General features: G+C 36.0%; 2 protein-coding genes and 1 long non-coding RNA gene across 5 annotated transcripts; all 3 read left to right on the top strand.

Moving 5' to 3' along the window:
- Positions 1-258: 258 nt before the first annotated feature.
- Positions 259-9,889, top strand: LOC125845800 (agamous-like MADS-box protein AGL81). Its single transcript, XM_049525328.1, has 2 exons — positions 259-603; positions 9,668-9,889. The coding sequence occupies exons 1-2, from the start codon at positions 259-261 to the stop codon at positions 9,887-9,889; spliced, it is 567 nt and encodes a 188-aa protein (XP_049381285.1).
- Positions 9,890-16,531: 6,642 nt separating this feature from the next.
- On the top strand, positions 16,532-19,678 carry LOC125844859 (uncharacterized). Of its 3 annotated transcripts, XR_007444197.1 has the most exons (4): positions 16,532-16,838; positions 16,917-17,012; positions 18,313-18,374; positions 18,854-19,678. It is a non-coding gene; the product is annotated as an uncharacterized LOC125844859 (long non-coding RNA). The 3 variants fall into 3 exon arrangements; XR_007444198.1 differs by lacking the exon at positions 18,313-18,374 and having other exon boundaries at positions 16,534-16,838; XR_007444196.1 differs by lacking the exon at positions 16,917-17,012 and having other exon boundaries at positions 16,536-16,838.
- Positions 19,679-20,067: 389 nt separating this feature from the next.
- Positions 20,068-23,414, top strand: LOC125845799 (uncharacterized). Its single transcript, XM_049525327.1, has 4 exons — positions 20,068-22,628; positions 22,717-22,804; positions 22,885-22,961; positions 23,048-23,414. Exons 1-4 carry the CDS (start codon positions 20,068-20,070, stop codon positions 23,412-23,414), a joined length of 3,093 nt encoding a protein of 1,030 aa, XP_049381284.1.
- The last annotated feature ends 1,384 nt before the right edge of the window (positions 23,415-24,798 follow it).

Genomic DNA, 24,798 nt, shown 5'->3' with positions numbered 1-24,798 from the left:
CATCCCACTAAGCATGACATAGATAGTCTAACCCAGCTGTCAGTAAACTTGGGAAGTTACAATTAGTATTTTTCTATATTATATTTCTTTCCCAATTCGGGACACTTACATTCCAAAACTTTTAGCAGATTTTTGACCAAACCTCCCAAGAGTATTCAATTCTCTTTCCTATTCAAATTAGGAATACTAATTATAATTTCTCCCAAAACACCTATATATACGTACTCATTCTTCTCAAATTCTACATCGAATCAAGTTATGGCAGAAGAAGATCAAAGGAAGAAGAAAACAAAAAATCCCAAGTCTTATCAAGGGAGGAAAGAATGCATAAAGACGAAATCAATGGATCTTGCAACTCTCTGTGATATCAAGGTTTGTATTGTTATTACTGGTCCTAATAGGGAACTCCAAACTTGGCCTCACAATTTGGATGCCTGTAAAGAAGTTCTTGTTCTTTACTCTCAAAATCTGAAATCTGAAAAGAAGCACAAGGAATCAGTACCAGAACCAGAAGAAGAACAAGGAGAGAAAGATCTCCTGACGCTAGTTGTATCAAAGCTTGTTGTTGTCAACAGGAGAATTCGTTTGGTGGAGAACAAGAATGTTGTTGTTGCTGATAAGGGGAAAAGAAAGAAAATTGAGTGATTTATTTTTATGGGTTTTTTTTTCGGTATATTTTTTGAATGTTTTAAAGATTGGGATCGTGTGTTTTTTTTTCTTGTTTGTTCGAGGATTTAGAATAGTTGAAAGATTTATCTTTGATTTGCAGATCCTTTTTTCCTTTGTAATGCTTGTTTTATCAGCAGTTGGTCCAAATATGAATGCAACCCATATTTAACCCTTTTTATTCTTATGTATGTATTGAATGGAATGGTGGATTAATCCCTCTAATAGAATGGAAAACCCATATGATTTTAATTAAAATGTAATACTTACATGAAAAATTAATGTCAGATATTAGATAGGGTAGGGTTAGGGTTTTCTAGGCCTGGGTGCCATGTACCATAAGACAATAACTTCATAGAAAGTTAAAAATTAACAAGAATGTTTTTATTGCACTAAGAAGAAACAAGGAATGAGCAGAAAGGAGCTCCTCCATCAATGCTTACATTACATGGTTCATGAAGATGGAAATTAGTGGGGAATCAGAAGCTGGAAAATGTTACAAAGGGAAACTGATAAATTTAATCATTCCAAACATACAAAGACACAATATATCATGTTGGATTTAACCACCACAGGTGAGTCAACTGCGACAAATGCTTTTCTTTAGCATTGACCTCCAGGTGCACATAAAAGGTTAACAAATCTTGATGTAAAAGACACATGTTGTAACAAGAACTAGAATCAATTTAGACAGAAGGAGAACAAACCCGTTGGAGGTGAGCACATTAAGGTCATCTAGATGCAGTGGAAAAGAGTACTACTACTCACCCTCCCCCCCAAGAAATTTTGACCTTAGTTAGATTGTCCATCGTAAAAAGGAGATCATAAGGGATCAAGTATTAGGTTGTCCATCTTAAAAAAGAGATCATAAGGGATCAAGTCACAACAAGCAACATCATTTAAACTAACAAATACAATTTTATTTTAGTGCTAAGAGCCTAAGACAACCTTAATATATAGTGAAGAGTACATTTATGCCTTTGGAAGTGACATAAAACATTTCAAATAATTATAGTAGAACGAGGTCACAGGGAAAACAATTCTAGTTTTCCAAACAGCTGGAAAATAAGGCAAGTTTTCCGATATTTATTGGTTCAAAGAACTTTAATATTATCATCAAGATCATTTCATTTCTAAAAAGCCACAGTGTTTGGGCCACCTGTCTCACACACCTTCCTTATTTCATGGGGTACTTCCTACCGAAGAAATCACCTAGCACTTTGTCTCTGCTGGAATTTTCACCCTGGTTTTCATTCACTGCTAGGCCACAATACTTGGCTACAACAAGATCATTCCATCTTCTTACGAAGAATTGATGTATTTGGGATGACCAATAATTGTCCCCATTTTCCCTAGAGACTGCTATTTTGTTAATCAAATTGAACATTACTCAAAACTTTTGTTTTAGTTCCAAGAAAATCGTGTCCATTTTCCCAGCTCACTTGAACCAATACTCAATCACTTGCAGTAGTTTAATTCACCCTTATATAATCCTTATTTTAGAAAAATCTAATTCCTAGATATGTAAGGTTTGGACTCACAAGACCTACTGCATAATCAACTTTATCAAAATAGTCCAAGACTACAAGCACTAGAAACAATTGTTGAATAATTCATTATAACAGATAAAGAAACTTACAATACTTTATGGGAAAAATTTTCTAAATGCTGCTTTAGGGCTTTATTCTCCATGCCGAGGATAAGATTTTGCTGGTTAAGGAATTCAAGTTTAGCAGACACTTCAGAACCTTCATCCTGAAATCACAAAAACTAGTCAAATTAACAAGTTACCAAAATGCGACATTCATTTCATGTATTTCAAAGGTTCAACTGATACATGCCTACAAAGCTTGTACATTTCTTTCCAATTAGGCTATATATTGAAGCTTCCTGACTCTTCACTGCTGAGCAAATTTCCTGTATATTATGACTCCACCAAGGTTCAAACCATACGCCATAGCTCTCGGTTATCCACTAAAAGAAAATTTTCTGATCAAATATTACGGATATCTTGAACTAAGTTGTCAATCAAATATCAAATTAACAAACATATCCCCTTCTCTTGGTTTCTGAATGTCCTTTTGGTTGAAAGCAGAACTAGGGAAAAAATTGACATATGATGGGGCCACACTAAGATAGGGACTTTTAGGTGGCAGTAAAGAGCGCTTCCCATTTTACATCATATTTCTCATGGTACATGGCCCTTTGGAATTTTCCATAGAAAAGCACACATAAGGAAACAAAAGATATGTACCAGTAGGATAAGTAAACCTTCAAAAATATAATAGCCCTTGATAAACATGATCTCATTATATCGCACGCTAGTTATCATGAACAAATCCCAACACTTTCTACTCCAATCAATACGAGTCCGAATTCAAACGTAAATTTAAAACTAAAAGGAGATGACAAAATGAAAGAACATTTTGAACATATTAACTGTATGACTTATGAGCAAAAATAATAGTCCCCAACAATCAAACTTAAAGAAACTATGATCTTTCTGGAAAATCCCACCTTTCTAACAGACCAGGTAAATGTCTATTAATCTTGCAGGTACCAGCCCTGTTCATCAGGCCAGATTTATCAGTTTACATCATCCATGAATTTCAAGCGCTACAAGATATTTGAAACCTTGTATTGATTTGAAGGTAGAGTTTACTTGGTCCTTAGAAGGGTGGGAACCATAAAGCACAACTGAGGTATTCAGAGCTATTAAGAATAATTGAAAGGGGAGTACCAGGAAGTGAAGGCGAAGAAGGATCACAGTTATCACCAATAATGGGATGAAGGGGAAGAAAGGCTTCTTTCTCATTGGGGATTGCAAAAGCATTCAAAAGTATAGTGATGGGCTCCAAAATATACAGGCTTTTACTTGAGCTGAGGGTCTATCAGAGACAGGCTCTCTATCTCCAAAGGTAGGGGTGGGCCTGTGAACACACCACTACCCTCCCAGACCCTACTTGTGGGATTACACTGGGTATGTTGTTGTTGTTGAGAATGTAATCTGTGGCTCATGGAGTGTGAGAGAATCCAAAAATTGTTCAAAATCGTTATATTTCCTACAGCTCTTTAACTAAAAGCAATTTTATGCATTAAAATTTAGGCTATCCAATCCGCTAAATGATTTTATGCAGGAAATGAACGAAGACCTTGGACCTTCCCCATAGACACACCCAACAACTAGTATGACAAATTAGGAACCACAACAATATTAACAATGGAAAAAAGAATTAAAATATAGCATCAAAAGGAACAGAATTGTTCCCTTATGCTTTAACACACATACATACTTTTTCTGAGTTTACTTAGGTGGAAACAAAGAAGCTCTAATTTTAGTTTATCTAGATCCTTCTACTAGTGACTAACACTTGGGACATGAAATCAAAAGAAACTGAACAAATTTTGATTGGACTTCATTAGTTTTTTCATATTATTTGATTGATATTGGCAATGATTAAAATATTCTCTTCCTAAAACATGACTCAAACAACATAAAAGATTAAGTTAAAAGCAACTTGTTTTTATAAATAAGTTAAAACTATGCTTCTCAGGCTGGAAGCAGTTAGTTTGGTAAGGAAAATTTATTTCGAGAATACTAGGAAGGGAGCAAAAAAAGATTGGAAATTATCGGTATCACTTTTCGGAAGAGAAAAGACTCCATAAATCATTTATTTTGCTAGGGGCTTCTCACATATGCTCTGCTCTTTGTAAAATCATTGTATAATATACCTCGGAACATGCTACATAAGAAGTGATTTAATTCTAATTTTGACAAGTGGAAAAGAAATTTTGGGTTGTAGATGCCCATATTGATATCTTTCACCTAGAAATGAAAGGGCCAGGTAGGGTACACAGTTAAGCTCTTTCCCCCTATATTTTTTGTGAGAATATGTACACAAACAAATGAATATGTTACAACAACAACAAAATAAATTAGCCTTTGCAACTTTATCTATTTTCCATAGGCATTATGAAAAATTCCATCTGTACGCCAATTTGAACAATCAAAAGGCTAGAGACTGTGATCGTAATATCTCTGCAGTCACTTCAAGCAAAAATCTTTCTCTACGAATAGACTATCATAATTTTACAAGGGTGGGAACCACGAAGCACAACTAAGGTATTTAGAGCTATTAAGAATAATTGAAAGGGGAGTACCATGAAGTGAAGGCGAAGAAGGAGCACAGTTATCACCAAGAATGGGACGAAGAGGAAGAAAGGAGCACAGTCTCCACTCAAAGGAATAAAATAACAATATAGAGACTTATGAATACACTCTTAGCATCCCCATCTTTACTCTATCAAGACTTAGGCAAAACTATGGTTGATCACAAACATACTCTCAATTTGACTCGAAAGACCTCTTGAACTTTCCTCCTAACTTTACATCAACTTGTAATGTAATTTAAGACATGTTATTTGGAAATTAAACATCTCTCATGGATTAATAAAGACTTTAAGATTTAATATCAAGAAGAGAGCGAAGACACGATTCAAAGGAACATGTATGGGACAAAGAACAGAGAAGAAAAAGGCCTGACGCCCCTAGCGCATTAGTGGCGGGCCGCGCCAGCCCCATACTTAATGGGTTTGCTTTGGGGCGCACTACAGGCGTAGGGCGCCATTCCCTCTGGCGCTATGGTGGCGTGTCGCCCCACCTCCAAACCCAAAAAACCTGACTATCTTTCTTGCTCAATTTCCAAGTCCTAACTCATCAAGAATAGAATGATTTCTTCCACACTCTCTTTGGTTCATAAACCCGACACAAAATGAATGAAATCTTACTCAAATTCTATCAAGAAACACCACTCATTCACAAAAGCCTCACCACAGGAACTCTAAAACCTCCATTATTAAAGAATGGGGTTAACACTCAAGAACTCTTCAAGAATCTTTACCTAAACAATTTTATGAACGAATTAATGAATGAATCACATGCTTGACGTGAGAATGAAAAGAATCCAACATTATGGGAAACTTCACATACCTGGAAAGAACTATCGTTCTTGGAGAAATCCACATACCTTGAAGAATGCTTGGACTTAGCCCTTTTTCTCCTCTTGAATCCTTGCTCTAATACCCCGAGTGTTTTGGAACGTGAAATATAATCTTAGAGTCTGATTAGACCCCTAATTGGGTGAGTAAAAACTTGGGTAGGTCTATTGGGGTAAGGAAAAGACCAAAATACCTTTTCCTAAAATGACAGAAATTCCTTAACTAGAGAGGCTGCACTCAAATGGGAATAACTCTTTCATCCAAGCTCGGAATTGAGCAAACTTGGCGGCATTGGAAGGAGGACTCAAAGACCTTAGATTTGATAGCTCATGGGCCACCTACTCTTCATGTGCGAAAATATATGGTTGTTTGAAGTTGACCCAAAACTTAAGAGAACTGATGGGTTACTTGAATGAATTTCTCTTTAGTTCTTTGTTGAAACTCAAGGTATTACATCTAGTGACCTTAACACCTAAGAAAATTTAAATCTCTTGGTAACTTCATATTCACAGACAAAGCATGGTTCAAGTCTTAACGTAAAATATTTTGGAGTGTTACAATATCTCCCCCTTGGGATCATTCGTCCTCGAATAATGGTTGTACTGGGAATGGAAAGGGGTTTACTCTTACTACCTCATCTAAATTCTGAACTTGCCTACTTACATAGTTTGAACTTATTCATATCAAGATTTGGGACTCTCTATAACACATAAGTCAAGAAAAATGTTGTTTTGAACCAAGTCACTCTCTACCTAAAGTTATATGGTAGCTGTTAAGCTTAGCAATACTTCTCAACTATGCCCTTCTTTTCTTATTACCAAACCTCATTGGCTGCAACTCATAGCTCCCACAAAGGTACATGACTACTCTTACCAAAGACTGAGCCTAAAGGTATGTTCTTAATATGTTCAAGCCTAACCCAATATCACAAGGTTCAGGTCCTACACCTCTATAGGAAATCTCATCCCAAGAATATTACTCATTACCACCACATTAAACCAACCTTAGCTCATATCATGAACCACCAAATGTATCATACATTTATCAGGATATTAACAATGCCACATTCAAGCTTAGTACACAAACCACTCCCTGGACTCCTGCTAACCAACTTCCTAGGAATTCCTCATCCTCTCCTCATCTAGAACTGACTAATTGCTCTCATTTAATTATTAATCATAGTAAAACCCCACTTATTCCTCCTACACATTTTAACCTTAGATGGGGTAATAATACCATCACTACCACAATAAGAAACATCAATAAGATATTGGAAAGACTGAACTTTGAGTAATACACAAGATTATGAATAGATTGATATATCTCTATAACTCTTTCTAAATACATCACTATCTGATTCTCCACACTTGACTTGGTTTCTCATCTTATCATCTCCCCCTTAGGTCAAAAGCTGACACTTTAAAACTATGGATTTATTCCAGCTTCTCTAAACTGGTCTACATTCGATTAACCCTAATATTGAGGAATTGCTACAAAACTCTCCACATGTAGGCACTAAGATTCCTTCTAAGGCATCTGTATCATCCCAGCTTAGAAAGAGCTAAATTTAGAAATCGTTAAATTGGAAATAGCTAAATTGAGAATTTTGCAAGTTACGCTTAAATTTGAGTTTTGGGTCAACTTCAAATCACCATAACTTTCAATACAAGATGAGTTAGGTGACTCATAAGATGTATAATGAAAGGTCTTGGAATCCTATTTCCAACGCCACCTATTTTACTAAGTTTAGAGTTTAGATGAGGGAGATATGGCTGTTTGAAGTCAACATGTCCAGTTAAGGAAAGTTACCTGAATCAGTGAGGAGTATTTTGGTCTTTTCCTTACGTTATTATCTTAAAATGTGTTTAGTGTTATTTAAGGGGTCAAAACTAATTTGGGTCAGTTTTCACAATCCTAAATTACGCTTAGGATTTTAAGGGAGAGTTCAAGAAGAGAAAAGAGGAGAAAAGAGTGAAGATTCAAGGCGTTCATCAAGTTTTCTTGCGAATCGAGGATTTTTTGGTATGTGAGTTCTCATAGTATTGGGTTCATTTACCCAAATGCCAATCATGTGAATTTAATGCAATTTCCTTCTCAAAGATAAAGGATTTGAGTTCTTGATGAGTTTTCTTGAAGTTTAATTCGCTAATATTGATTTTTGAGGCTTTGATTAATTCTTGAGATGAATGTTAGTAACTTGAGGGTCGTTTTGAGTAGAGTTTTGTGTAATTATGTTGGGTATTCGAATCTAAGTGAGTTGGAAAAAAACCATTCGATTCTAGGCGAATAAGGGTTAGAAAACGAGAAAGAAAATTTGACGGGAAAATTTTTGGTAGGGGCTGGCGCGCCGCGCTAGCAGCGTGCCACGGATAAGTTTCTGTATTTTAGGGGCTGGCGCTCCGTGACACTCAGTGCGCCAGGGTCACCCTACCTCTTTTTACGTCGTTTGGCCCGTCTGAGTTCTATTGAAAGATACCTTCACTCCTTTCTGATTCTAACTACACTAAACTACATCTAATCATCGAGAGATCATTCATAACATAAATTATAACATTTAAAGGTAGAGTTAAAAGTTGAGTTTTGAGAGTTATTTCGAGTAATTTTGAGAAGTCTTTTACAGTGTCTTAAAACATGTTTAAGGACTTGAGTTACCTCTTGGGCCAGTAGAATGTTTATTTCTAAATATTCTGAGTTAAAGTATTTGTGACTTTTGAGTTAAAGCTTTCCTTTGAGTTCTTTTATTGATGAGGAAGTCTTTCGCTGAGAGTTAAGCCAGACCATGGGTTCTCTTTGGGCAAGCAATAGTTCTTGACTGCCAGTCGCGTCTAGGATGTAGGTACAGGGCGTGAAAAACTTTGTATCAGAGAATAGATAGAGTCATAGGGTGTTTATGAAGTCGTGTTTGTAGAGTCCTAGTTATCGGTGTGAAGCGCGCCATATTTGTAATTAATAGGATGCGACATTTGGGAAATATCTCACTTTTTTCATACTCTTTTCATCCGATGAACTTTAAATCTATAAATTTTCTTTCTAATTCGTGTTTGCGCATATCTTTCAGATCATGCCTCCAAGAAGAGCTATCCAAGGTTGTCACGCCTCGAAGCTACCCCCAGGATGTGGACACGGGACCTAGGATCACGAGTGACCCCAAGCTAACCCTACTGGCATATCATAAGCATACTTAAAGATAAACTGAATCAATGAATACTATGCGGAAGCTAGTAAATAAATAATCTGAAATGATGGAAAATACCCATACTAAATCTGAATAAATTAATACTGAGAGTTTAACAACAACTGAAAAGTCAAATTCAAATATTGAAAATAAATTTATGTTTGAAATAAGCCTCTACTGAGTAGAAATGTTGGGACATGCCGCAACTAAGTCTAGGAAAACTGAAACTAAAGACTAAAAGCAAATAAAATATGTCTGTCAAGTGAAGACGTCCTTCTCCTTTCAAGTGAAGCTTGGGTTGCCTATTCCCTAAGCTTGATGAGTCGTCATGATTCGATGACAAGATGTTATTCTTTTCTAGTTACCTTTGTACTTTCCATTTTCAAGACTATGATGTAAAGGGCTATGTCCCTAAGATTGTATTAGATGGTTTCTTTGAGACAAGGTCTAGACTCTTATATTCCTTTTATGAAAATACTTCTATTGTAAAAGTTTTAAATCCTGCATCATTTCTATGTACTTATGTTCATGATTATGCTAAGGACTTGTATGAGACCCCTTCGGGGTCAAGTACGCCGTATTACGTCTGGGGTACCCCTGGGTCATGAAAAACTTGGTATAAGAGTACAAGGTTTAGAATGATTTTAGGATGATGTCTCATGAACCACGTCTAGTAAATTTTTGTTCATGAGTATGAAGCACGCCACACTTATGAATGAGAGGCTATAAAATGCTTAGGAACTTTCACTTCTTTCATTACTCTTTAGTCATGCCTTAGAGTTTTAACTTTATGAAGTCCTTTTACAAAACCTTCTTTTGTGTATATAGGATATGAATACAAAAAGGGCGACCACAAGAAGAGTGGAAGAGGAGATAGTGAATGAGGGACTTCCTCCCCAAGGTTCTCAAGAGCCTCAAGTTCCTCGAGCTCCTAATGATGATGGGGCTATGACCAATGTGGTAATAAAAGGGGCTCTCCAAACATTGACTCAAGTCATGACGGCACAAGCACAATCCGTGACAACTCAAGCCCAAGCCATGACGACATAAGAAAATAGGGAAGTTGGGCCCTGTGTGAACCCTAATGTGAGCACCATGGCTTCAAGGTTGAGATACCTCACAAGAATAACCCCTCATATGTTCTTTGGTTCCAACGTGAATGAAGATCCACAAAAGTTTGTGGAAGAGATCTACAAGATAGTTGATACTATGGGGGTGACTTTTATTGAGAAAGACAAACTAGCCGCTTATCAATTAAAGGATGTGGCCCAAGTATGGTATACTCAATGGAAGGATAATAGGCCTATAATAGCAGGTCCCATAAGTTGGGAAGTGTTCAAGAAAGAATTCGTTGATAGGTTATTTCCCCGTGAGAAGAGGGAAGCCAAGGTAAAGGAATTTATCAATCCTCATCAAGGAGGTATTAGTGCTCAAGAATATTCTCTAAAATTCACTAAGTTTTCCAAATATGCTCCATCTTTGGTGGCAAATCCGAGAGATGAGATGAGTCAGTTTGTGATCGGAGTGTCCGAGTTGATTGAAGAAGAATGTCGTGTGGCAATGTTAAATGATAATATGGATATCTCATGTCTAATGGTGTATGCTAAACAAAGAGGACACAAAGCTTAGGAAGAAATAGGGATGTGAAAAGAACAAGGATCGATGATGGAAATTCTTCCAAGAGTAAGTTTGAGGGTCAAGGGCGACCAAGGTTCAAGAGATGGTTCTCCAACCAAGGCTTGTCCAATGCTCTAAGGTTCAAGAAGGATAGGGTGCCTAACCCTAAGCCTCGAGGAGGCAATAGTGGTAGATCTTCTATGACAAGGCCTACTTGTGCCAAGTGTGGCAAGAAACATGAGGGTAAGTGTTTTGTTGAAATGGATGGTTGCTTTCATTATGGGAAGAGTGTTCATATGGTGAGAGATTGTCCCATGCTAAAAGTTCAAGGAAGAGAGGGCAAGCAAGCCTTTCCTAGTGGTTCAAACTCCAATGCTCCCATGAAGAACCACTTCTATGCTCTCCAATCCTAACGTGACCACGAGGGTTCCCCAGTTGTGCTAAACATTGTTAGACCCCGGTGCCACTTTGTCATTTGTTACACCTTTTGTAGCTATGAATTGGAAATACTCCCCAAAGTACTATTAGAGCCTTTTTCGGTGTCTACCCCGGTTGGTGACTCGGTAGTAGAAAAAAGAGTATATAGAAGTTGTCCTATTTCTTTGTCTCATAAAGTCACTTTGGTTGATTTGATAGAATTAGACATGTTGGACTTTGATGTCATTTTGGGGATGAATTGGTTGCATGAATGTTTTGTGTCTATTGATTGTACAACCCAGGTGGTTAAGTTTAAATTTCCAAATTAGCCTACTTTAGAATGGAAGGGGGGAAATTCTATCCCTAGAGGTCGATTTTTTTCATGTCTAAAAGCTAGAAAAATGATCTCCAAGGGGTGCATTTACCACAATGTTAGGGTTATGGATGTTGAGTCCGAGACTCCTTCTTTAGAGTCGGTCCCTGTGGTGAGTGAGTTTACAAAAATCTTCCCCGATTACTTACCTAGCATTCCTCCTGAAAGGAAAATAGACTTCGGCATTGATTTTTTTCCAGATACACAACCCATATCCATTGCCCCATTATCGGATGGCTCCGGCCGAATTGAAAGAGTTGAAGGAACAACTCAAGGATTTGTTAGACAAAGACTTTATTCAACCAAGAATATCTCCATGGGGTGCTTCGGTATTGTTCGTAAATAAGAAGGATGTGTCCATTAGGATGTGTATAGACTATCGCCAATTGAACAAGGTGACTATAAAGAATAAGTATCCTCTCCCTAGAATTGACGATTTGTTTGATCAACTTCAAGGGGCTAACTATTTCTCCAAAATAGATCTTTGTTCGGGTTACCATCAACTAAGGGTAAGAGGGGTTGACATTCCCAAGACGTCCTTTAGGACCCGGTACGGTCACTATGAATTTATGGTTATGTCTTTTGGGTTAACAAATGGCCCGGCGGCATTCATGGACCTAATGAATATGCTGTTTAGGCAATATCTTGATTCGTTTGTGATCCTTTATCGATTATATTTTGATCTATTCAAGGAGTGAAGAGGAACATAAGGATCATTTGAGGATCGTATTGCAACTCCTTAAAGACCACCAATTATATGCTAAGTTTAGTAAATGTGAGTTTTGGCTAAGGTCAGTTGCCTTCCTTGGTCATATTGTGTCAAGCATGGGTATTGAGGTAGATCCTAAGAAGATGGATGCGTTCAAGGGTTGGCCTAGACATCTAACTCCTGCTGATATTAAAAGCTTTCTGGGTTTGGTTGGTTATTATAGGAGGTTTGTTGAGGGTTTTTCCTCCATTGCTTCTCCGTTGACGGCCTTGACATGAAAGAAAGCTAAGTTTTTGTGGTCGGAGGCTTGTGAGAAAAGCTTCTAAGAGTTGAAAGATTGACTTACTTTCGCTCCGGTGTTGACCTTAACGGAGGGTACCGGTAGGTTTGTGGTATATTGTGACACTTTTCGAGTTGGTTTGGGATGTGTACTTATGCAACATGGTAAAGTGATTGCCTATGCTTTGAGGTAACTCAAGATACATGAAAAGAATTATCCAACTGATGATCTCGAATAAGCGGCGGTGGTGTTTTCCTTGAAAATATAGAGGCACTACCTATATAAGGTCCATGTAGATGTTTTCACCAACCACAAGAGTCTTCAATATGTGTTTAGCCAAAAAGACTTGAATCTCGGACAAAAAAGGTGGTTAGAACTTTTAAAGGATTATGAAGTGAGTGTCTTTTACCACCCCGACAAAGCTAATGTAGTTGCGGATGCCCTAAGTAGATTGTCTATGTGTAGTGTGGCTCATGTAGAAGATGAGAAGAAGGAATTCATTCGTGATGTGCATAGGTTGGCCCAGTTAGGTGTCCAACTAGTGGATTCCACCAAGGGTGGAGTCATGGAACATCATAGTTCCGAATCATCCATTGTGATTGATGTGAAGTCTAAGAAAGGCCTTGATCCTATATTAATGCAGTTGAAAGAATTGGTTCTCAACAAGTCCGATGAGGCTTTCTCCCAAGGGGGAGACGGGGTGCTTAGGTACTAAGGTAGATTATGTGTTCCGGATGTTGATGGCTTAAGAGAGAAAATTTTAGAAGAGGCTCATGGTTCGCGGTATTCTATTTATCCAGGAGCCACCAGATGTACCGTGATCTACGGGAAGTCTATTGCTGGAATGGTATGAAAAAGGATATAGCGGGTTTTGTGGAGAAATGTCCGAATTGTCAAAAAGTTAAGGTTGAACACCTAAAACCGGGAGGTTTGTCCCAAAATATAGATATTCCCACTTGGAAGTGGGAGGAGGTGAATATGTACTTTGTGGTGGGTTTGCCTCGTAATCGAAGGCAACATGATTCTGTTTGGGTTATTATTGATAGGATGACTAAATCAACACTTTATTCACGTCAAGGTTTCTTTTTCGGCGGAAGACTATGCCAACTTATATATCAAGGAAATAGTGAAGTTGCATGGGGTTCCTTTGTCTATTATTTCGGATCGGGGTACTCAATATACTTCACATATTTGGAAGGCATTCCAACAAGGGGTTGGTACCAATGTTAAGCTAGATTTCCACCCTCAAACGGATGGTCAAGCGGAACGCACCATTCAAACCTTAGAGGATATGTTGAGGATGTGTGTGATAGATTTCAAGGGTAATTGGGATGACAATCTTCCATTGATAGAGTTTGTCTACAACAATAGTTACTACTCAAGCATTGCCATGGCTCCATTTGAAGCACTACATGGTAGGAGGTGTATATTTCCAATTGGTTGGTTTGAAATTGGTGAATTTTCTCTAATTGGTCCCGAACTAGTTTGTGAGGCCATTGAAAAAGTTTGACTCAATAGTGAGAGGTTGAAGACGGCCCAAAGTCGGTAAAAATCTTATGCCGATGTTAGAAGAAGGGATGTAGAATTTGAGATTAGTGATTGGGTCTACTTGAAAATCTCACCTATGAAAGGTGTGATGAGGTTTGGTAAGAAGGGGAAACTTAGTCCCCCGTGTGTGGGCCCATACCAAATCTTAAAACGTGTTGGGAAAGTTGCATATGAATTAGACTTACCAAATGAGTTGGCCCCGGTTCACTTGGTGTTTCATGTTTCCATGCTTAAGAAGTGCATTGGGGATCCGGTATCCATCATTCCTTTAGAGGGTTTAGGAGTTGACGAGAGTCTATCCATCAACTTGAACTGCAAAGCCACAATCTTCAAAACGAACTTAGGAAATCAATAATTGCTAGGTTTGCAAATTAGTCTCCAAAGTCACAAAGTAAAACTAGAATAATAATGTCTCACCCCCAAAAATGAGGTTTACATGCCCTATTTATAGAAAACAAATCCTAAGTTAAAAGGGTAAAAATTAAGGAAAGTTTGTTCAGGCACGCGTCTTCATCCCACGAGACTGACTCACGGACCGTCAATGGATCCACGGTCCATGAGTCCCTTTCGTCAGCCAGGACTTAGAAAATATTTCACCTTCCAAAAATCAGCTTCTCGGAAGCAAACGAAGGAACTACAGTACGGATCGTATATCGATCTACAGTCCGTCAATCCCCCTCCGTAGCTCCACACTTGGAATCTTCAAAAATAAGGTGATGGAACCCTCGCAGTATCAATCTACGGATCAACAGTACAGTCCATAGATCAATCTACGGACCGTCAATGGCCACCATGGTTCCACACTTGGTCAGATTTCCCTGATTTGCCTTCCATGCCTTGCCTGCTGAACTACGGTAATCACTTACGGACCGTCAATGGACCTACGGTCCATAGATCACCTTCGTGAATGTCCTTTTTCTACATTTCTTTCAGCTGTCTCTATACTTCCGCGCCTGAACATCTTTCCTGCAAAATATGATAAAAACACATAAATACCAATACAAAAAGGCCCTAGACACACACAACTTGTAAGTGAAATGTATTAGAAATACCGTAAACTCACGGTATATCAGGTCACAATGATTTCAGATTGAGAAAGTGAAACATGGAACCTATCCTTTGTATCTAGCTCGAGAGAGTGGATTTGATGAGGACAAGGATTGGGCATTTTCTGTCTAGTGTTGAAGTTTGAGAGAATTCGACAAAGATAAGGTAATTGTTCGAGAGAAAATTACTTTACATATAGTCCTACCTACCCACGACAATTTATCCCATTATGAGCAACACTGTTCATCCACTAAGTTGAATTCAATAATTGGTTGGTCAATTCCCCAAGTGTTACCTCTTTATTTGATCATTTCGTGTCAAGTGTTGAATTGGATTGATAATTATAATCTGAAATTCGAAGCTTAAACCAAAAAGGTGCAGTAAGTGTTCAGTTGAAGAGATTGTTGTCATACTTCTATAATTGAATTCAAACGAGAAGCTACTCTCTATGGGATCGATCCCAACTCATTTAGTTAGGTTATATATGGACTAGAGATCGTGGACGCTTAGAACTGGATGGAGTGTCTTTAAACGTTAATCAAAATGGCTCTGTTGCTGAGGAGTTGTGTTACTTAGAATTCTTTGATTGAAATTTGATTTGTGAATTGTTTGGCTATAGTTGAATTGACTTAGGCTGCATTGTGTAGTGTTGGTTGGACTATATAGAAGTAAAAATAAGTGAGGAAGAGTTGAATGGTAATCAAGCAGGTCATCGAGATGGTGTAGATAATATCAATAGTGTTTACAACACATCTCATGCAGGTGAAATGGGTGTAATTTGCATACCACAAGCAGATGGGAATGTAATATTTGAAGTCAATGGCAGGACTATGAGTCTCCTCCAAATGAGAGGACTCTATGGAGGGCTAGAGCACGAAGACCCGCATGAGTATGTAGGAAGTTTTACAGAGGTACGCAGCCTGTTGTCATTCAATAATGTGTCACAAGAGTCAATCCATCTTCGGTTATTTCAACTATTTTTACGGGGGAGGCTAGCAAGTGGTTGGCCGAGATACCAAACAATTCCATCACATCATGGGAGGAGTTGATTATAACATTCACTACAAGATTCTTTCCCCCATCAAAGTGTCACAGCCAAGGGGTAAATCCTAGACGTAACACATCGTACATGACCCCAAAGGGGTCTCATACAAGCCCTTAGCATATCATGACATAACAACACAGGGAAAATTGCAGAAAAATTTAAAACTTTCTTTACAATAAAGTCTTTTATAAAATGAGAGAGAGTCTATACACTATGTCTTAAACCATCTATAACATTTGAATTAAAAACTCTTGAATATAATCTTAGGGACACGACCCTTACAAAAAGTCTAAAACATAAAAGAAACACATAAAGGACATATGGTCAAGCCCTCGAATACTATGACGACTCACCAATCTTCTTCTTCTTGATATGTAATCACTACAAGAAATTTCATTTTCAACGACCAATTCTTGTCCACAGAATATGAATTCGGTCGTTAATAATATATCTATAACGACAAAATAATTTTTTTGTTGTTAGAAGTTAATTTTTAATTAATTCTCAGCGACCAAATAATTTTCGGATGTTAAAAAAGTTAGTATCCGGTTGTTAATTAATAATCAAGAAGGGCCCTCTTTAATTATTTTATAAAACAATATCACACGTCTCTCTACATACCCCAACCCTACCCTCTACATACCCCACTCCTCCCATCCGTTTGGAACAACAAACACTAATATTGTCAAATTTCTGGGTTTGTTCACTTTGTTGTTAGAGAAATCAGGGGAACGATCTACACAATCTACAGGTGAATCAGCTCTCACCTACAGTTAGAGAAAATTCAACAGCTTGGAGGATATGGTGCTTCTCTCTAGTTCTGTTAGAGGTTTGGGGATTCTCGATTTCCATCTTCCCACATTTTATCAGCCGTACGTCTCTCTCAGTTCAAAATAATGAGCTTTAGTTTGTTGGAGGAAAATTAGCAAGAAGATAAGATCCAAAGCTTGCGTCAATTTCTAGGTTTGTTGAGAAAAATTAGTCATGGGTTTCTTAGTTCCATCTATTAAAGGAAATCATGTATCTCTATTTTGATTGCAGAACACATTCTAATTTGTTGTAAAGAGAATCGTTCTTGTTTCTTACTTCTAGTCGGCTTATGGGTCTATTGGATGATTGAGTATTCTTCTCTTTGGGGTAAGTTTATGCTATTTTTACTTTGAATTGCTTTGTGGAATAATTAATTTTTCCAAATTCTGTAGTTTCCCTGATTTTTCAGTTTCCATTTAGGTTTATTTTTTCTCTTTTTAACTGAAAACATTTTTCTGCTTTATGCACTAGTGTAGTTCAGTCATATCCTTATTAATGTGTGAACTGAATCCTTTAATATTTCTGCATCCATGTTTTTTTCGATTTCTTTTTGTATGGTTCAGGTCATAGAAAAACATAGTTGTCTCACTTCTTTTGATAAAGTAAAGGATAAAACTGTGTCAATTATAATATGATTTGTTTGTACAGACTAGAGTTAACTTCTTTCTCTAGCTCTTAACAAATATTTATTTAGCTTATTCTTGCTCGACTTAACGTGTAACCTAATTGTGATTCACTGCATCCGAGTTCACCTTCAAAGTTGCCATTTTGACTAGTTTGTCGGCAAGCATCAATCTGAAAAAAGGATAGAGCTTGGACATTCTTTTAACTTTGTCTTATTTGACATTTGAATCTTGTCTAATCTCTATGGATAAGTGTGTCGTGATACTTGAAATAGAAATTTTCTTGATGCTATTGTTTCTTTGCAATGATGTCATCATATCTCTTCATTCATATGCCTCTCTTTGACAATGATGTACTCGATATTTGCTTGAGATAGAATCTATCTTGTCTTATAACTTTATTATGTAGGTGCCAAGGAGCTAAAAATTGACTTTTAGAAGAATCAAAATCACCTAGAGTTTTGAAATATGTTTGCATAGTATGTACTGAAGATCCATTATGGAATCATTCTCTAGTTCAATAGCTATCTATCATAAGAAGTCTGTCCTGTAGCTATCTGTGTCTTTTTGAAGTTTGCTATTACTTGAAAGCCAAATAACAAAATATATAAATCAACCCATCATTATATATTTTGGCTATTCATTTTACAAGGCAACAAAATTGATAACCATTTCATTTTTTTTGCTCTGTACATAAGTTTAGTATTTTTGAATGAAAATAGGGAAGGCAACAAGAAAGTTATTAATCTCTAGCCTTAACTTTAATTATCAGTCCTTGTCTCTGTAAAATCTAGTCATAGGTCACTATGTATATCCTTGCAATAACTATTCCCTGAATATGCTTGCCTCTGCTTAGAATTGGTTCATGTATTAACTGGTTTTAGGATTCTCTAAGACAACCAAATCACTTCTTAGTAGATGGTTATTGTTTTCCTTATTTGATGCATAGTGGATTCTCAAAGACGACCACAATTATAACTTATAATGTCGTGTTAAATTGACAGCTTCTCTTCATACTGCTCATCTTCACCTTGCTGCGACTAATAATCTGGAAACATTCTTGAAGGTAAGTTTGGATTCTTATAACTATGAATTTGTTTGTGAAATGCCTCATTTTTCTCAAATCTGAACTTGTATTGTATGATTCCATATCAGTTTCTTTTTTCTATTTTTTGTGTCTGTGGAATTGAGCATATTAGTGGTAATCATATATGTTGAATGTACTATTGTAAGAACTCTTGTTAGTATACTTGATTGAAAATAAAATGATGTGAGATATAATGATTGTTGTTATAGAAAAGTGATTTGCATCTCATTCTGTAAAGAATGGACTGCAACTGAAACTTGGAAGCAAGTTGTTGTTTATTGACTTGATAAGCAGTAGGAAATAGGAAGAAAAATGGATTATCTTCATAATCAAGAATGGATTCTCTTAGACAACCACATTAGTTCTTAATAGATGGTTATTGTTTTACTTATCTGATGCATTGTGGATTCTCTAAGACAACCACAGTTATAACTTATATTGTCGTGTTAAATTGACAGCTTCTCTTCATACTGCTCATCTTCACCTTGCTGCGACTAATAATCTGGAAACATTCTTGAAGGTAAGTTTGGATGCTTATAACTATGAATTTATTTGTGAAATGCCTCTTTTTTCTCAAATCTGAACTTGTACTGTATGTTTACATATCAGTTTTTTTTTTCTGTTTTGGTGTTTGTGTGGTTGAGCATATTAGTAGTAAGCATATATATATGTTGAATGCCCTAATGTGAGAACTCTTGTTAGTATACTTGATTGAAAATAAAATGAGGTGAGATGATGACTGTTATTGTAGAAAAGTGATTTGCATCTCATTCTGTAAAGAATGGATTGCAACTGAATCTTGGAAGCAAGTTGTTGTTTTTATTGACTTGAATAGCAGTAGGAAATAGGAAGAAAAATTCTCGTTTAAGTGCACTAATACCACATGTTAAATAACTACCAAGTGAATAAGTATATTTCAAATAACAATATTCATTCTTTGTGCATGTAGTTTGTTTTTTTCCCATTCTATGATGAAGTCCTTCTGCTTAAACAAGACTATTTTTTCATCTTTTCCATTTATCCTTAACTTGTCTCCTACTGTCTTGATTGTATTTCCACATTAATGAAATGAAATAGGCCTGCTTCTAGTTGGATTAATGTGAAAATGTGTGCCTATTATTTTGTCTCTTGCGATAGCTTTTGTGAATGGAAACTAATATAGTGTTTCAAGAGATTTTGGAGTATGAAAGTTCATTCTAAAAATTAAAAAGAGAGCTGAAAGATTGCTGCAAAAATGAATACAATGTAATCTTTTAGGACTGAAAGGTTTAGTGTAAGTAAATACACTGTATACAAGAAAAGTTAGATAGACAACATGATTTGAATCTGATTTGTCTAAGTTGTTTACTGATTTAAATATTGAGTTGATGTTATACATTAAGGTATGTTTGGGGTACACATAGGTGTGTTAGATACATTGATTTTTTTAGGAGAAAACTAATTCAGTTAGTACTATACTTGCTTTTGCTAGCTTGATGACTTAAACCTTAAAAAAAAAAATTACACAAGAGTACATATATACTCACTGTTTGATTAATTGAACATTAGAACAAAAAGATAGTAACATTAAATAAACATAGTATTAAATTTTATTCAAAACAAAATTTTAGTTCTTACTCTTTTTTGTTGTTATACTAATATGATTGTTATATATTTTTCGTGATTCAAGACTATGGCACCTAATAAAGAATGGATGCAACTTTTTGATGATCGACTTGATAATGCTTATGTGCTTGGGGTGGAGAAAATTTTGAATTATTCTTTTACAAAGTTAGGAGAAAAACAAAAAATACGTTGTCCATGTATGAAATGTTGTAATGCATCTTCAAGAACTCGTGAGATGGTTAGGTCACATTTATTGGTACATGGAATTGTCCGAAGTTATACTTTTTGGTATCATCATGGGGAGAGGTTACATGAACCAGAGTCAGATTCTGAATTTGTAGACAATAATGACATTGAAAGGGATGATGAGGAGGATGAAATACATGAGATTTTAGGGGATTTATATCCTAATTTGAATGAAGTCATTATGAACATAGATGGTGATGATTTTATTGAGGAAGCAAAACAATTTTATAGTCATTTAAAAGATTTTGAGCAACCAATCTATGAAGGTTCCAAAGATTCTAAACTTTCTACTTTGGTCAAATTACTTCATATAAAAAGTATTGGTAAATGGAGTAATGCGTCATTTACAATGTTGTTGAAGATGTTGAAGGAAGATGGATCAAATTTGCCAACTTCATATTACAATGCAAAAAAGATAATTTGGGAGCTTGGATTTTCTTACCAGAAAATTGATGCATGTAAGAATAATTGCACGTTGTATTGGAAGGATGATGCGCTTCTTGAATCTTGCAAAGTATGTGGAACATCTAGATGGAAGGAGGATAAACGTAATAGGGAAACAAAATTTAAGCATGGGAAAAAGATACCATGCAAGATTTTGCGTTATTTTCCTCTAAAGCCAAGACTTGGAAGACTGTTTATGTCTTCAAAAACATCTTCTTTGATGAGGTGGCATCATGATGAGAGAATTAATGATGGAATAATGAAGCATCCCGCTGATTCAGTAGCTTGGAAGACACTGGATGAACTTCACCCATCTTTTGCTACTGAACCACGTAAGGTTCTACTTGGACTTGCTAGTGATGGTTTTCAACCTTTTAAAAGTACAAAAACTCCACATAGCATTTGGCCTGTGGTATTGATTCCTTATAACTTACCACCTTGGTTATGCATGAAGCAAGAAAATTTTATTTTATCGATGCTTATTCTATGCCCTGAAAGTCCCGGAGATACAATTGATGTTTATCTCCAACCTTTCATAGAAGAATTAATGGAATTGTGGGAAACTGGTGTGAAGACCTTTGATGCATCATCTAGACAAAATTTTATGTTACATGCATCTTTGTTATGGACCATTAATGACTTTCCTGCATATGCAAATTTGTCAGGATGGAGTACCAAAGGAAAATTGGCTTGCCCATGTTGTAATAAAGAAACTCTTTCAATTTGGTTGAAAAATGGGAATAAACAGTGTTATATGCGCCATAGACGCTTTCTTCCTCGTAATCACAAATGGAGGAATGATAAAGATTCTTTTGATGGCACTAAAGAGCATAAATTACCACCAAAAATGTTATCTGGTAATGATATACTTGATCAAGTGGCTGATTTAGATGTTAACATACAATCAAAGGATCCAAAGAAAAAGACTAAAATATCACATGGTAATAGGGTTGATAATTGGAATAAGAAGAGCATTTTCTTTGATCTTCCATATTGGAAAACTCTATTGTTGCGACATAACTTAGATGTGATGCACATTGAGAAAAATATATATGATAACCTTTTGGGAACAATATTAAATGTCAAAGGAAAAACCAAAGATACCATAAATTCTCGATTGGATTTGGAAGTAATAGACATTAAGAAAGAATTGCATCCGATAAAAAAAGGGGATAAATATGAGTTACCAACTGCATGTTACACATTATCTCCTAAAGAGAAGCATAAATTTTTCAATTTCTTGAAGAATTTGAAGGTCCCATATGGATTTTCATCCAATATATCTCAGTGTGTCAATCTTAAAGATCGCAAACTTTCAGGATTGAAAAGTCATGATTACCACGTTATTCTGCAACATCTACTCCCACTTGCAATACGTGGTATGCTATTTAAATCTGTACTTGAACCACTTATTGAGTTGTCTATATTTTTCAACATGCTTAGAGCAAAATGTTTGAGAGTAGATGAGCTAGAGAAAATAGAAGCCCAAATTCCTATAACTCTATGCAAGTTAGAAAAGGTCTTCATTCCTGCATTTTTTGATATCATGGTTCACCTGCCAATTCATTTAGCTAATGAAGCTAAGATTGCTGGACCTATTCAATATCGATGGATGTATCTAGTGGAGCGATGGTTATACTTCTTAAAGTCTTTTATTCGTAATAGGACTCACCCAGAAGGCTCTATTGCAGAGGGATATATAGAAACTGAATGTATGACTTTATGTTCAAGGTATTTGCATATGGTGGAAACAAGATTTAATCGCACTGAGCGGAATTATGATGGCGATTCTATTGAATCTGATGGAGGTTTAACAATTTTTTCTCAACCTGGAAAAACTTCAAAGTGTGCCACACCAGAAAGTCTTGAATCAGACGAATTTGAGCAGCCACACTTTTATATTCTAAAGAATTGTGATGAAATTCAACCATTTCTTGAGTAAGTAATAACTAATTCAAATAATTGACTTTTACCTTTCCACATTTCCATACTTAAAATGACATATTATAATTTAAATTCTTTGTAGAGAATTTTCACAAGTTCCATTTGATACCTCTAAGAATGATTCAGAGATCGAATGGAATAGTCAATTCATTAGTTGGTTACAGATTAAGGTGAGTAGTTAAGATTTTATATTTTAAATTAATTTGCGAATAGCATTTGCTAAATTGTGTATACATACTTGGTTTGATAGGTTGCAAAATTGTGCAAACATGATGATAGTAAGCAAATAGAAGATTTGTTCTCACTATCACGTGGTCCTCTGCATATGTGACAAGTTTCAAAAGCTATGTTGCTAATGGATATAGATTTCACGTGCAAGACCATGATAAAGGCTTGAGAACTCAAAATTGCAGGGTGATTGTAGTTGGTGAGACTGATGAAGAGAATAAAACTATTGATTACTATGGAGAGTTAACTGAAATTCTTGAATTACAATTTGTTGGTGGAAGAAGAGTGATGTTGTTTCGATGTGCATGGTTTGATGTGTATGACCAAGAAAGGGGAATTAAAGTAGATGAATATGGCTTCGTAAGTGTTAACCGAAAACGATTATTGAAAGTAAATGAGCCTTTTGTATTAGCCAACCAAGCATCACAAGTATTTTATGTTGACGATCTTTCGAATAAAGGATGGCATGTTGTGCGAAAGGTTCAACCTCGTGATTCTTTTGATATTGGTGAAAACAATGATGGTGATTTAGATAATCTGTTAGAAATCTAGGAAGTTGTTGGGTATGGAAGAGTTAGTTGAAGCAATTACAAGGATGGTTGTTAGTCTCTCATAATAATATAATGGATTGATGGAATTTATTGATTTTATAAGTTTCACTTTATGATTTTCATTTTAGGATATTATATTTTGTTACTGTGTACTCATGTTAGACTTTTGAGTTCTCATTTTGTTACTATGGTGTTTATTGGATCCCAAAATACTCTTTGTTGTTTTGTTTTCTCTTTTCAAGTATTTACTTCATGATTTTTTGATTGATTCTTACATATGATTCTATATTAAAGTATTTTCTTTACTGTTCTCTTACTGATTTTTACAGATTTGTTCTTAGTGTCTGTTTAGATAATAATTCTTGTATAGTATTTAGCAAGGTGTAGATCATCTCTTAGAGAATGTTGAAAGGTGGTCATTAATTGACTCACAACTTACATGAACAGAAGCCCTTGATTCCTCTAGAAAATATGTTTTTAGGTAAGTTTTTAAGAAACAAAACCTCATGAAAACTTATTACTAGAATTGAATTAGTTATTTTGTTATGGTGTTGTCTTGTGCGGTTCAGTTGCCACAAAGTACCTATAGTTTTGCCAATAAGATAACATGAATCAAGTATGATAGTTTAGATGAGTTTTAACCTCACTTTAAGTACTCTCCTGTATATGGTGGACTTGTTGGAGTAAAAGAAACAAAAGGCAATACTCCAGAATCAGTACAAAAGATTAAATGGTACTGCATGAGAACATTCTGTTTTTTTGTGTAAAGAGGATAGTACAGATGATGCAGATTTTAGATTTTTTTTACTTCTTTACAGTTCAAGCCTAGACTTTCAGTTTTTTAGTCATTGATGTAAATCTTTTTGGTGGTTGCCAGCACAACTTTACCTTTTTTAAAAGAAAAAAGAACATAGTTGTTGTTAAGTACTATACCTTGTCACTTGGAAGTAACATGATTTAAGTGAAGCCATGTTGAAAATTTAGCCTTGGCACAATTAATATGTGAGCTGATAGAGTGTAACAGCCCGTATTATGCATATGCTTATTCTATTCTTGTGATACTTGACATAGCCTTATAGTATAGGTGAGGGACCATGTTTCTTATATGATTAGCGTTGGTTTAAACTAGCTCGAAAGGTGATGTGATGCCTTGCACGTTGCAACATGTGTAATGCATGTTATAACTCCAACGGAAGTATTTAAACTCGAGACGGGAAGGTGGTAATTGAGCTTAAAGTTGGAAGTTAAGTGCTAAGTTAAAGAAAAAGATATTAATAATTAGAGAATGGAATAAAATAGGTGAGCTGCTTGCTTGACTTAACTAAGCTAGTAGGTGACAAGTAGGTGCATCACCTACTTTGACTTATTGACCAGTCCAAAGAACC

Source organism: Solanum stenotomum, chromosome 11 (assembly GCF_019186545.1).
Source record: "Solanum stenotomum isolate F172 chromosome 11, ASM1918654v1, whole genome shotgun sequence".
In the NCBI taxonomy this organism is placed as follows: Eukaryota; Viridiplantae; Streptophyta; class Magnoliopsida; order Solanales; family Solanaceae; genus Solanum; species Solanum stenotomum.
Note: the sequence above shows the minus strand (reverse complement) of the source record. Positions and strands in the feature narration are given on the sequence as shown.